This window comes from Pan paniscus, chromosome 4 (genome assembly GCF_029289425.2).
Source record: "Pan paniscus chromosome 4, NHGRI_mPanPan1-v2.0_pri, whole genome shotgun sequence".
Taxonomy (NCBI): Eukaryota; Metazoa; Chordata; class Mammalia; order Primates; family Hominidae; genus Pan; species Pan paniscus.
Genome location: NC_073253.2, coordinates 118698605 through 118713339, shown reverse-complemented (window position 1 = coordinate 118713339; position 14735 = coordinate 118698605). Strand labels below are relative to the sequence as shown.

The 14735-nt window shown below is 39.0% G+C and overlaps 1 protein-coding gene across 2 annotated transcripts in view; it reads left to right on the top strand.

The window, feature by feature from the left end:
• Nucleotides 1-2607: 2607 nt before the first annotated feature.
• CEP120 (centrosomal protein 120) overlaps nt 2608-14735 on the top strand; it is a 79025-nt gene continuing 66897 nt past the window's right edge. Inside the window, exons 1-5 of one of the 2 annotated variants that reach the window (XM_055112587.2) lie at nt 2608-3179; nt 3658-3738; nt 8117-8273; nt 10489-10603; nt 14068-14209. In XM_055112587.2, the coding sequence (XP_054968562.1) occupies nt 3690-3738; nt 8117-8273; nt 10489-10603; nt 14068-14209 (463 nt within the window). In that variant the 5' untranslated portion in view covers nt 2608-3179; nt 3658-3689. Of the gene's footprint in view, nt 3408-3657; nt 3739-8116; nt 8274-10488; nt 10604-14067; nt 14210-14735 lie in introns of both variants that reach the window. The other variant, XM_055112588.2, reaches the window with a different exon arrangement.

Below are 14735 nucleotides of genomic sequence, written 5' to 3'. Positions count from 1 at the left end.
ATGATTTATACTAGAACTGAAGTTACTACTGTTTAATATCACATATGAAAGGAAATTAGATTATAGAATAACAGATATAGATGATAGGATTATAATTCCATTTCTAGATGAGGAATTTCATATCATTGATTTTGTACATTCTGTTAAAGGAAGCACCAGGCCAACTAAATTGGTGACTTTTCAGTAGCTGTGCTGAAAGTGATTTTAGAAATAATGATGTTGTTCAGGAGGAAAATCCAAATAAAGGGAATCATGTGAAATTTACTACATGAAAAAGTTTCTTTGTTAATTTTAATAATCTGTCAGATTTTTTATGACCTAAAACTATTCTATGGCATACAGTAATGGTTTATAATCTAGGTGTGAAGCCCTGCTAGATATCCTAAAGCAAAACAACAAGGTATGCTGATGGACAGTTCCTGGCTCTTTTCACAGCTACTACTTAAAGTCTGAGATTGTTCATATAAAAAATAGTAACTAAGTGGCATTTACTACATTTAAGTCCTGCACTAAAGAACCATGCATACTATCGTTTTATAGCTGAAACTGAGGCTCAAAGAGGGAAAGTGATTTGCTTAAGGTCACCTGACATGCAAATAGCAGAGGTAGGTCCCAAACTCTGATCTTCTGGGGTACTCTTTCCATCAGAGGTACTTGGGCCTCTCTTTGTCTATAATGCTAAGTACTGTCTTGCACCACTGATAACATTATACTTTGCTTGTGGTTAATTTGTTTCCTAATCTTTAAGTGTTGTTAATGTGTACATATTTATTAGACTTCTCAACAGAGGATATGTTAAACCACAACATTGGTATTATACCAACAAAATTCAGACTGTGGTAAACTCTACAGACACGACCAGTTTCTTCAATAAAGAATTTCAAGAAAAAAAAAAGTAGGATTGGGTACCTCCATTAGTCCGTTTTCATACTACTATAAAGAACTGCCCAAGACTGGGTAATTTCAAAAGGAAAGAGATTTAATTGACTCATAGTTCGGCATGGCTGGGGAGGCCTCAGGAAACTTACAGTCATGGCAGAAGGCAAAGGGGAAGCAAGGCACCTTCCTCACAAGGCAGCAAGAAGGAGAAGAGTGAGTGAGTAAACGGGGAAGAGCGCTTAATAAAACCATCAGATCTCCTGAGAACTCACTGACTATCAGGAGAATAGCATGGAGGAAACCACCCCCATGATTCAATTACCTCCACCTGGTCCCTTCCTTGACACGTGGGGGTTGTGGGGATTACAATTCAAAATGAGATTTTGGTGGGGGCACAAAGCCTAACCATATACATTAAAAAAGACAAGAGACATACCAACCATTGTATTTTGGAACTTGTTTGGATCCTGATTTGAAAAAACCAACTGCCAACAAATTATTAGACAATCAGAGAAATTTGAACAGTATATATTTAATGGGATTAAGAAATTTTTGTTAATTATTAAGTGTAATAATGGGATTGTGGTTAAATACTTAATATTTTAAGATTCTTTAAGAAGTCGTTATCTTTTTTTTTTTTTTTGAGACTGAGTCTTTCTCTGTGGCCCAGGCTGGAGCGCTGTGGCATGATACCGGCTCACTGCAACCTCTGCCTCCTGATTTCAAGCGATTCTCGTGCCTCAGCCTTCTTGTGCTTCAGCCTCCCAAGTAGCTGGGATTTCTGGCTTGCGCTACCACGTCTGGCTAATTTTTGTATTTTTAGTAGATACGGAGTTCTGCTATGTTGGCCAGGTTGGTCTCGAACTCCTGACTCAAGTGATCCGCCCACCTCAGCCTCCCAAAGTGCTGGGATTACAGATGTGAGCCACTACCACACCTGGCCAAAAAGACTTCATCTTTTAGAAGTACGTATCCAAAAAGATGAACTGATGTGATGTTGGGGATTTCTTTAAAAATAACACAACAGATGAAGATGATTGGTCTTAAGTTGATAATCGTTGAAGCTGGGGTCTGGGTAACTGGGGGTTCATTATATCATTCTGCTTTCTTTAAAGTATGTTTGACATCTTCCACAAAAATAATGCATTGTTCAATGATGAATCCAAAGTAGATCATAACTTTGATTTTACATTGAATAGTGCTTCATTTTAAGAATGCCTGTGATAGGACCTGAAAGGGCCTTAGAAGTAATTAGTCCAATCTCTACATATTCCTCCTTTTCTTTTGGGCAGAAAGCAAAGAAGGAAGAAGAAAGAAGAAGAGGAAGAAGAAAACAATAGTGATATTATATTATTTGCTCTCAAAATAACTTCTAAATTTCCAAAACAAGAAAGCAATAGAAGAAAAAGAAAACAGCGAGATATTATATTTGCTCTCAAAACAACTTCTCAATTTACAAAACCAGAAAGTAATAGGAGAAGCCGCACTTATGTCCACTACCTAGTGCTATCTCTGCAGCTTTATTTTATTATGATTTACTTTTGTTTTCCGAAGCAGAATTTTTCCCAAACTTAATAGTGTCCATGATCGCTCCAACCAATTCGGTTATTTAAGTTTCAAGCTAGATAACCTCCAAAAGAACTTTGCCTTTGACTTGAATACATGCTTCTTGCAATTTGAGTAGTGTTTAGGAGGCCGTTCCCTTTACAAGTCTTGAACTGTTTCTTAAATCTGAATTTGGGAGACGTTAAGGGGAAAGGGTCGGCAGACAGCACCTCAATGCCTTGTTTATTTTTGGTTTTGAGTTTGCTAATAACTTTGTCATCGGGGGTGTAAGAACCTATACCTTTATATTTCATTGCCCACGTGACAGTGTTTTTGTTTTAGGGGTAATTTCTAAGGGACAGGAAATTCTCGGGGAGTTTACGTCAGCTTTAACAAGTACAGTAATTACCGTATTGAAGCTACTTCTTTTCAAAGGTCGGAAATTTGAGGTGCCGCGTGAGCACGATTTAGGGACTTTAGAGTTTAGATTTAAGTCATTATTTTTTTGTGATTTAATTTTTTAAGCAGTGTTGACACTGGGTACCTCAACTAAGCTAGGTTTTTTTGTTTTTTTAATCCCCACTAATATAACTCTCAGGTTGTGGCTGAGGCATAAAGCAGGTAATACGCTACACTCACGCTCCTTAAAGGCTGCGCAGCTTCAGGAAGCGTTTACAGCAGTAGTGCGCTTGCGCAGCTGGTCCCACACCAAGTCGCCCGCCTCTCCTCGTCCGGCTAGCAGAGGGCGCTGTGAGGTAATGAAGGCGTCCTCCTTAGGGCTCTGGAACAGAGCGTAAAAGGGCGGGAGGCGAAGCTCGCTGACGGGCGTTCTAGCCTTGACTGCTCTGTCTCTATCACCCGTTGTCCTCCAACCTCCCCTGGGCACTGGGCCTGCGGGCCTCGTTGCTAGGCGGAAGCTGGGCGCGGCGGCGGCCGCGGCGGCCGCCCGGGCGTTTGAAAAGCGGCTACGCAGGCGGCAAAAGGTCCTCGGGTGGCGGGCTTGTCTCTGCTTGCAGACTGGCAGGGCTGCAGCGTGGCTTTTTCCTTGAGTCGGGGCAGAGTTAGGATCTGGGCTGGCGGCCCGAGGCAGAGGAGCCGGGCGCGCTGCAGCAGACGGCGGTGGGACCTGGCTGCGGAGCGGGGTCCGGGCATCAGGGACCGGGGGCGGGCAGTGGGGGTCCCGCCGGGGGTCCCGGATTACCCGCGACTCAACTGGACCTCACTTCCCCCCAGCCGCCTTCGCCCCCGGACCGCTCACCGCAACCATGGTCTCCAAATCCGACCAACTGCTCATCGTCGTGTCCATCCTAGAAGGTGAGCAGCCTGAGGCTTGCTTTTGCAACTGCTGCCTCCCGAGTTTTAAAAGCTTAGTGTGGGACCGAGGCCTTGTTAACCTTAAGAACCCTGTCATCTGTGCTTTTGTGGTCCCCACAGACTTGTTCAAAGTTGTACGTAGTGAGGTCTGTTAGGCAATTGATTTAAAAATCTCTCCAGGGATATGAGCGCTATTAGGGATAAGTGATATTTAGCGTGACTAGCCGTAGCCCCAGAGAATCTAGAGAAAACGATTTTCATCCAAAGCAGCACGTCGATGGCTTTTATATATGAGCTGAACGTGGTCCTGAGAAGCGCGTTCTGATCAGCGGTTCCCAATAATAGCACTTGTAAGAGCTTTGACTTGAATACAGGCTTCCTGCGATTCCAGAAGTGTTCCGGAGGCAATTCCCTTTACACGTCTTGCTGGAGGACTCAGGGGACTACAGTTCTTAAGAGGGTATATTATACATTCCTTAAAAGGTGTGTTTTGGATGAGTGACATTGGTTTATTGGGACTCATTGAGTGTCAGACACTGTGCTGGGAATGTAAGAATAAAACAGTACTGATTCTAAAAAGCTAAGGATGTAGCAAGGAGAGTGTGTCAGCAAATAATTCATCAGGATGTGGAAGACCCTAATGAATGACCACCTCTGTCTAAGGAAACTGCGGAAGTTTCACTAGAGGAGGTGGCATTTTTTGGGGTCCTACAGATGATTAGGAATTTGTCAGGTGAAAAAAGGAAGGGCATTCCAGGCAAAGGGAAGAGCAGAGAGCACTTAAAGTATGGAAAAGCAAGACACGTTTTGCCTTGCTTAATTAAATTCACTCAGTAAACATTGCTTAAATTCAGTGTGGTTGGAGAACAGATTTGCAAGAAAGTGGAGGGCATAGGAGATAACAGGTGAATTTAGGTGAATTGAGGGCATAGGAGATAACAGGTGAACACTTTACGAATAATATGTTAAGAAGGAGTCATCTTGAGCCAGAGCAGAAGCCTGGCTGCATTTTTTCCCCCATGGGAGAGTGTTTTATAAAGGCCTGGCACTGTGTGAGGGATGAGAGCAAAGGAAACATTGTAATCCTAATCTTTGAATTTTGGAACAAGAGACTGACCAGAAGCCATAAAGATTTGGAGCACTATTAACTGTTAGTTTACTTATTGTTTAAAAACATAGGACTGAAATAACCTTAAAATTTGGTTAACAACAGTTTTTAGACTTACAACTGACCATGCTATGAGGAAACAAATACCTCCTTTCCCTCCAAGGATGTAGAGGTCTGTCCACGTGGGGAAATCACAGGACACAATATGTTGGGGTATAATATTTAAAATATGTGATATGGACTGTAAATATAGGTTTGAGGGTAGGGTGAGTGGGATGGCTGAAGTTCTTTAAATAATAAGTGAGCTTTAGATATGTGACAATAGAATTCTATGGACAACCCAGGCCAGTCTGACAACCCAGGACATAAATGCAATTCATTTGGGGAAGCTAGTTTTAGAGCAGCAGAAAATGAGGTCCTGAGAGAGGCCTGTTAGTGCTAATTGGGAGAGCTGTGCGATGTGTGTTAATATTCCTAATACAGAGTTTCAAGTGAGAGCCTCAGGCTTAAACTCAAAAGGTTAGCAGTCAAGGTCTTTCTGACCAGCTTGATTCCCAACCACGTAGCTTGTGCCGGGGTGAGCATGGTGGGTGGAATATTGAAAAGATCAGCAAGATGACCAGGGTAGAGGAAGGTGAATATTTAGAAATGTCATGGTAAGAAATGAGCTTGTACAACTGGAGCAAATAGGCCTCAGAGGATCTTGAAAGCCAGTTTAGAATTAATGTTCCAAGAAATAGGTTGGCAGCATATATTCCTAAATAGAATGCTTTTCTTGAGTTCAGTTTAGTAGCAGTGTGCAAGGAAGAGAACCTGGAGTCAAGGATGTCTGTTAGGTTGTTTCCACAAACATACCCAAAACTAGCATGTGGTCCTCCCTCCAAACTATTCTTCTGTCTTGTTCGTACTGTATTTCCATTCATCATAACCATGCTGTTGCCTTAAGCCAAGAACCAAGGAGTCATCCTCAGCCTGGATTCACTCTCCATTTCTAACTTCCAAATGGTCATCAAGTATAATTGATTTTATTTTCTGAATAATAATAGATTCTACGTACGAGTTTTTGAATGAATGAGTTTACATTGTGAGTGCCTTGGTAAGGGGCCCTCATTATCCACCTAACTTATTGTAATAATCTTTTCAATAGTCTGATTCTTGAATGTTTTCTTCCTTTCCAGAAACATCTAGACTTCTTCCTTTACTCCCTGGGGATGATCTTTCTGAAATGCAAATCTGATTTTCTTAAAGTCCTTCAGTGTCCTAAAGGATAATGTCTGTATTTCTTAGAATGGCATACATGGCCCTTTGTGGTAGACCTCTTGTCTACCTTTTCAGTCTCATTTCCCCTCATGTATTCTCATCCCTTTGGCTTGGTGGAGGACTCGGGGGACTACAGTCCTTAAGAGTTAACTTGCAATTTCTTGACTACACTTTTAGAAATGCCCTTTATTTAAAAGAAAATGGTTAAGCTTTTACCGTGAACAAAATTTGGGCTATGTACTAGATTCCAAGGATGAAAAAGACCATTTCTGTTATCTCTGTGTCATTGTCTGCAGCAAGGCAGGCACCTGTTTGTTCCACTTCACATCCTCTGTTCTCAAGCTTGTTGGAAGCTGCTAGTTATAATAATATGGAAAATATAGGTTCTTTGACATATATGACATTCATTTGGGGAAGCTAGGTATCTTTTGGAGCAGCAGAAAATGAGGTCCTGAGATGGGCCTCTGTTAATGCTAATTGGGAGAGCTGTGCGATGTGTGTTAATACTCCTAATACAGAGTTTCAATGAGAGCCTCAGGCTTAAACTCACAAGGTTAGCAGTCAAGGTCTTTTTAACAGCTTAATTCCTACACTTCCCCCACAAGTAGCTTGTACCAGCGTGAGTAGCAGCAGGGATTTCTTCATTAATCAATGGATAAAATTCCCCTCACTAAGATCCACCTTAACAGATTTATAAACAAGAGAACTAGTTGACTCAGTGCAAGATTCTTAGTGCTTCTTCGTTGATGTTCTTTAGCTTCCTATTTTCAGTTTTTTTTGGTTTGTTTCTCTTAACTAGATCCTCAGTTTTTTTAGAGCAAGTACTCTATTTTACTCATTTTGTACCCCACCATCTGATAAAATACCTGACTCTGAATATGTCTTCAGTAAACATTGATGAAATGGGGTTTGGCAGTACAAATGAAAAGTGATGTGTAGATAGAATATTTGAATATTTCCTGATAGTGTACAGTGTTGTCCTTGAGAATAGAATGAAGGAATCCACGTGGCTATTTTTCTTTAGCTAATTTGGAAAGTATTCTGTTTTTTTTTGTTTTTGTTTTTGTTTTTTTTGAGACGGAGTCTTGCTCTGTTGCCCAGGCTGGAGTGCAGTGCTCACTGCCACCTCTGCCTCCCGGGTTCAAGCTGTTCTCCTGCCTCAGCCTCCCGAGTAGCTGGGACTACAGGCGCATGCCACCACACCCGGCTAATTTTTTGCATTTTTAGTAGAGATGGGGTTTCACCAGGAAAGTATTCTTAACTGAGTTAACAGAAAAATTAAGCTGCAGGCAAATTTGTTTTTACTAATTTATTTCCCAGCTCTTCAGATGACTGTTCTCTATTAAGTACTGCAATAGTAGTATCTAAAATTCGTGTAATCACATTAAGTGTTTAATTCCAGATGTTGTTGAGATCATTCCTACTCAAAGTGTGGACCAAGGACAGCAGCATTCACATCACCTTGGATCTTGTTAGAAATGCGGAATCTTAGGCCCACCCTAAATCTACTGAGTCAAAATCTACATTTTAACAGGGTCCCTAGGTGATTCATGTGCACACTAATGTTTGAGAAGCACACATTTATAAATTATAGCTTTCCATTTGATTCATGTTTCTTATGAATTATGGAAGTGAATGTATATGTGAGCCTGCATTAGTGAGGTAGCTTATGGAATGCATGTCAACCACACTTAACAGATCATTAGTTTTAAAAAAACACATGCTAGGCTGGGCATGGTGGCTCATGCCTGTAATCCCAGCACTTTGGGAGGCCGAGGCAGGTAGATCACCTGAAGTCAGGAGTTCCAACATGGCAAAACCCTGTCTCTACTAAAAATACAAATTTTTAGTAGATTTGCGCTACTGAACTCCAGCCTGAGCGACAGAGTAAGACTCCATCTCAAAAAAAAAAAAAAAAAAAAAAAAACAGCCAAACAAAAAAACACATGGTAAATGATCCTGTTTGATTTTTGTACACTTTTGATTAATCTATATATTCTGTTTCTCCAGGTCGGCATTTCCCCAAACGTCCAAAGCATATGCTTGTAGTGGAAGCAAAGTTTGATGGAGAACAGTTGGCTACTGATCCTGTGGACCACACTGACCAGCCAGAATTTGCTACTGAGTTAGCTTGGGAAATTGACAGGAAAGCGCTTCATCAGCACAGGTGATTATCATTTTCATTTTAGCTTCTTTATTGGTTTCTTATTTTTCAGGCTATTATAAATAAATACAGTTTGAGTATTTAATACTTGGGACCAGAAGTATTTCGGATTTTTGGAATATCTGCATAATCAAAGTAAGATACCTCGGGGATGGGACCCAAGTCTAAACATGAAATTTATTTGTTTTACACTATACACATAGTCAAAGCTAGTTTTATATAATATTTTAAATAAATTTTCATAAAATGAAGTATGTTAAATGCTTGTGTGTGGAATTTTCCATTTGTGGCATTATGTCAGCACTCAAAGTTTTAGAATTTGGAGCATTTCAAATTAGGAATGTTCAACCTATAAATTTTGTATCTGTCATTACGTTTAATAATTATAGTTATTGAGTGTTTTTTTAAATGTGACAGGAAATTTTTTAAGTACTTTGCAACAATAACAGTTAAACATCAGAACAACACTATGAAGTTGGTATTTTTATTTCCCCCATATTATAGATGAGGAAACTGAGGCCTGAGATGTTAAGTATTAGTAACTTGTTTTAAGTCTGTTAGCTTAGTAGTGGTAGAGCCCAGGCAATCCAGCTTCAGAGCCTAAGCTTTTACACTACACTTACACTGAGCTGTTTGGGTTTTTTTTTTTTCCTAATGTGTGAGACAGTAGGTATTCTAGAAATACCTTGATGATACCTACTCATTATTAAATATGGTTGGAATTCCTTGTAATTTCTGTTAATTTATTTATTGTATATTTACCTGGCTTGCCAAGGATATATAGAGCGGTATCCAGTGAAAAGTTATGAAAGTAATTCTATCAAGGTTTCTTTCTAATTAATTTATATTTAATTTTAAACAAAACCACTTTATTAGTATATAAAATAGACTTAAAGTTGTAGTATATATTTTTTGTGAACTCTGACTAGAAGCAGGCAACAACAATAAAAGCAATACTCTTATTTAAGGATTAAAAATATATTTTCTTCTGGAAAACATGTTATCACTTTAATACTTGCTTGTTCTCAGTACTAAATTAAATCAAAATGGAAAGTTAAAAAAAAGGAAAGCAAGGAAAACTCTATTTACCTCTGTTGCTAGAGTAGTCCATGGATTTATTTGAAGAAGTATTGCATTCTTAGAGAATATCAATGTTGGATTTCCTTTCAGTGGTGTCTGTAATGGAGTCCTGCTATGAGCTGTTAGGGCTTCCATTTTGTTAGTGCCAGGTTAGTACCACTCTGATTGTTGTAGGCTGAGAAAATACAGATAAATTGAATTTATAAGTGATGATTTTGTGCTAAGTGCAGTTCTATAATAACTCCACTAGATAAAAGCAGTGGCAAAATCTATTCAGCTTAATGCATGAGCCAGTTGAGGGGTTCCGAACTAAAACAGCCCATGCTAAACAAGCCAATATCATTCTTTCAGAACATTGTTATGTGTTATATTATTAATTTAAATTTTAATTTATTTTATATTTAATTCCTGTTTGTTTTTTAGCTACAAAAGAGCTATAAGCATGTATTTGTAATTTTATGTATGTTACAGTATAAGAGAAATAAAATAGGTCCTGAAAATTCATGATAATTTTTTACTTTCAGAAAGTTTTACACATTACAGAAGCTTGAGAAACATTGACCTACATGATGGCTTCTTAGATGAAAGAATGTAAAATATGTTGACATGTTTTGTATAATATTTAGTTGGTGTAGAGGTTAGTAGATATAATTAATAGTTCTTACCTGTTTATTTTTTTTATTTTTATTTTTGAGATGGAGTCTTGATCTGTCACCCAGGCTGGAGTGTAGTGGCGCGATCTCGGCTCACTGCAACCTCCGCCTCCCAGGTTCACATAATTCCCCTGCCTCAGCCTCCTGAGTATCTGGGATTACAGGCGCGTGGCACCACACCCAGCTATTTTTTTTTGTTTTTTTTAATTTTAGTAGAGATGGGGTTTCACCATGTTGGTCAGGATGGTCTCGATTTCCTGACCTCGTGATCTGCCCTCCTCGAACTCCCAAAGTGCTGGGATTACAGGCGTGAGCCATTGCGCCTGGCCTAGTTCTTGCCTGTTGAAGAGTTTTTTAGACAATGTAAAATAGTTATAGTTTTATCCAACAAAATTATAAGTATCTTGATAATAGGCAATATTTTCAAGGCCAATAGAAAGTTTATTAAGCAAAAACCATTTTATTTATCACATGTTTTGTTATAGGCTACAGCGTACTCCTATCAAACTCCAATGTTTTGCCTTGGATCCTGTAACTTCAGCCAAGGAAACCATAGGTTACATCGTTCTGGATTTAAGAACCGCTCAAGAAACAAAGCAGGTATTGCCCTTTTGATGTTTTGCTAATGATTATGTTAGACAGTCGATTATTTTCAGTAGATAACAGATTGATGAAAAGGACATGAAATACTAGACCTGATCAGTCATAGGCTTGAGCCAATATGGCAGTTCTTTTTTTTTTTTTGAGACGGAGTCTCTGTTACCCAGGCTGGAGTGCAATAGCACAATCTTGGCTCACTGCAACCTCCGCTTCCCAAGTTCAAGCAATTCTCCCTGCCTTAGCCTCCTGAGTAGCTGGGATTATAGGCACTCACCGCCACGCCTGGCTAACTTTTGTATTTTTAGTGATGGGGTTTTGCTATGTTGGCCAGGCTGGTTTCAAACTCCTCACCTCAAGTGATCTGCCTGCCTTGGCTTCCCAAAGTGCTGGGATTACAGGTGTGAGCCACTGCACCCAGCCAATATGGCAGTTCTTATGTTTTAGTTTATGAATTAGATTTAGAAAATCTCAACATTTTAATGATTTCCTTGACCAAGAACTGTCTTGCTCAAAAAGACATCTCTGAACTGACTTGTATCCAAGTTGCTATTACCGGAAGCTTAACATGCCTAGCCCCTGAGCTGTCCTTTTAAAGGTGGTTCATCCTCTTCTAATGTTTCCTGCTTCAGTGAATTGTCAGCATTCCCCTTTCAGTTATACAAGTTAGAAATACAGAAGTCTTCCTTGACATTTTTCCTTTTCCTTCCTCCATAACTACCTGTTCCCAGTTGGGGTTTTTCCCTCCTGATCTGTCTGCTATTCTGCTTTTCACTGCTGCCACCCCAAACTCAGCTGCTATTGTTTCTTACCTTGGCTATCATAATAGCCTCCCTGCTTCCTGCTCCTTGCATTCCTTGCATAGCAGTCAGAGCAAGTGAACTTATTGAAACACAGTTGATGTTATCTAACCAGTACCTCTCTGCCCCCCTACTCCCAAGAAAAAGAACTCAGAATCATCCTGATTCCTGTGATGGTGACTTTTATTATTTAACATGGTGCTGCTTAGGGCTTTTTTTTTTTTTTGAGATGGAGTCTTGCTCTGTTGCCCAGGCTGGAGTGTAGTGGCACGATCTCGGCTCACTGCAAGCTCTGACTCCCGGGTTCATGCCATTCTTCCGCCTCAGCCTCCCCAGTAGCTGGGACTACAGGCACCCGCCACCACGCCCAGCTAATTTTTTTTTTTTTGAATTTTTAGTAGAGACAGGGTTTCACCGTGTTAGCCAGGATGGTCTCGATCTCCTGACCTCATGATCCGCCCGCCTTGGCCTCCCAGAGTGTTGGGATTACAGGCGTGAGCCACCGCGCCCGGCCGCTGCTTAGCGCTTTAAGTATCTTCTGACCTTTTTGTATGTGACCGACTTTAGAAATCTCCCTTGCAATTTTTCTGATTGTCTTGGGTCATAATTTTCTTAAGGGGGGAAAAAAAGTTAAACAATTAAAATAATATCTTCTCTTTTATTTAAAACGCCATTCTTGATTTGAATCTTAAATTGGGATTCTGTGAAGAAAAATTTATCTTTTACTAATATTTTTGCTGCTGATAGCAAGGATATTTGCATATGATCAGTCAGCCTAGCCCAAGGTTGGAATAATTTAAAAGAAACTGAAATTTAAAAATGCTTTAAAAGAGGATTTGTTTTCCCCCCATCCTTGGTACTCACTGCCTCTCTGCCACTAGATCTTATTCTGAAAAGGTTTTTCCTTCTTTAGTTTTAGACCCTGGGCTTTGATTGGGCTCTTGATGTTTCTCTTAACCACCTTCTCTCATGTAGCGTGCAAGTGTCTAGAAGACACTTCTGCAGTCAGTTTAGTTGCAGAGAAGGTAAATCCTCTTAGGGGGGTATCTGAGGGATGAGGTCATGCCTCTAAATACTCTTGGCATTCCTTGTCCCCTTGTCCTTGAGAACAGTTTGTCAACATATTTGTAATCAAAGGGAGAAATGGCTCAGTTATTTAAACTAAATGCTGTATTGCTTATTCTCTCCTGTTTGTCAGCATAAATATTTGTAATTGGATAGTACAATATTTGAAGTTCAAAATAAATTGATTCTCTGTAAATAAATATAAACAGAAAAAAATCCAGATTTATTTTTCTGAGTTATATAACAGAAAAAGTCATCAATTCTCTGAGTAGCTGGAAATCTTTCTTTCAGGCTTATATTCAAAATTATAACATATTTGTTATAAGAGATACATCAACAAACTGTATTATGCATTTTTATCTTTAAAAAATTAGGTTGTTGATTTTTATTTAAAGCTTTGGCCTACTTAATTCTATTTTACTTATCAAACATGACTTGAATATAAAATAGTATAGGCACCATTTATTATGTCTTTATATAACAAAGACAATATAAGCACCATCTACTATATCTTTATATAACAAATTATCAGAGTAAAAAATGCTGTTTCCAAGTATTGAAATGGTATTCCCACTGATCAGTGGTTCCTGCCCTAATAATATATGTAGGCATGATATTTTTCAGGCTATCTTGAGTACTAGAATTTCTGAGGTTGGTCTAATGGGGATATTCAAATAATTTAGGATGCTTCATTCTGTAAGAAGGCTTTTGTTTCAGTATCAGTCAAGTACCTGGTTCATAATCCACCACTCTTCCATTAGGCCTTGACTTTAGTATTTTGTTAATGCTTTTTATTAACACTAATAAGATTTTCTTTTTTCTTTTTCTCATTTATTTATTTATTATTATTATTATTATTTTTTGCGACAGGGCTTCACTCCTGTTGCTCAGGCTGGAGTGCAGTGGTGTGATCATGGCTCACTGCAGCTTTGATTTATCGGGCTCAAACAATCCTCCCATCTCAGCCTCCCAGGTAGCTGGGATTACAGGCGTGCACCACCATGCCTAGCTAATTTTTCGTATTTTTAGTAGAGACAGACGGGGTTTCACCATGTTGCCCAGGCTGGTCTTGAACTCCTGGACTCAAGTGATCTGCCCACCTTGGCCTTCCAAAGTGTTGGGATTACAGGCATGAGCCACCCATCCAAGATTTTCCTATGCTTATTGATATAAGCAGAACGAAGCAGGTCTATGGCAGAAAGAAAAGGTATAATTTAAAAACGTGAGAAGATAGAGGTTAGGGAATTAGAAAACTGGTAGTTTTTTTGTTGTTTAAGGGATGAAGTGAGATTGAGGGTATAAGACGAAAGGTAGAAAGAAATATATTATGCTTTCTTCCTTTTAATATTTTGCCTCTTGAAGCATAGGAAGACAAGCAAAGAAAACAATTTAAATTTCTACGTAGTTTTTCTAGAGGGAAATTCAGTTGATGGCTTCCTAAGCAGGATTGATTTGTTTTGAGAAAAATGTGAAAAAAAAATTGTTTATATAGGATAAAGTACTGAAAAGCTACAATAAATTTATTTAGAACTGTATAGCATTTCCCAATATGTTTTTTCCCTTATTAACTATTAGGTGTTTTGTTATTTTATTATTCTCTAGGCACCAAAATGGTACCAGTTGCTGAGTAATAAATACACCAAATTCAAATCTGAGATACAGATAAGTATTGCTTTGGAAACCGATACAAAGCCACCAGTGGATAGCTTTAAAGCAAAGGGGGCTCCCCCTCGAGATGGAAAAGGTTTGTGCATCATCTCTAAAAACATTCTCTGAGAAGTTCCATCTTTGGACTAGAGCTTTAGGAAGTGGGAGTGTTATAGGGACATATATGCAGGGTGTAAACCGTTCATCAGACAAATATTGTGACATTGTTACACATGCAGCACTTGTTACTCTTAGCTCTTGTTTGCAAATCTTAGAAATAGGAAAATTTATTCTTTATTTGGTATGTAATAGAACAAAGCACAATTTTGTATAGTTTTAAAAATTTGCTACTTAGGACAGTTTTCTTCCTAGGATGAGTATAGGAAAGCCCAAAATGATCATGCTGTTCTCTATTTATTAACTCAACTGTAGGTTAACAAAACCTTTATATTTTTTCTTTTTTAATTAATAAACTTTATTTTTTAGAGCAGTTTTAGTTTCACAGTAAAATCGAGCAGAGAGAAATGAGAGTTCTCCTGTATACTCCCTGTCCCCACATACTTGCAGCCTCTCTTGCTGTCAACATGCCACACCAGAGTGGTGATACTACAATGCATGAACAT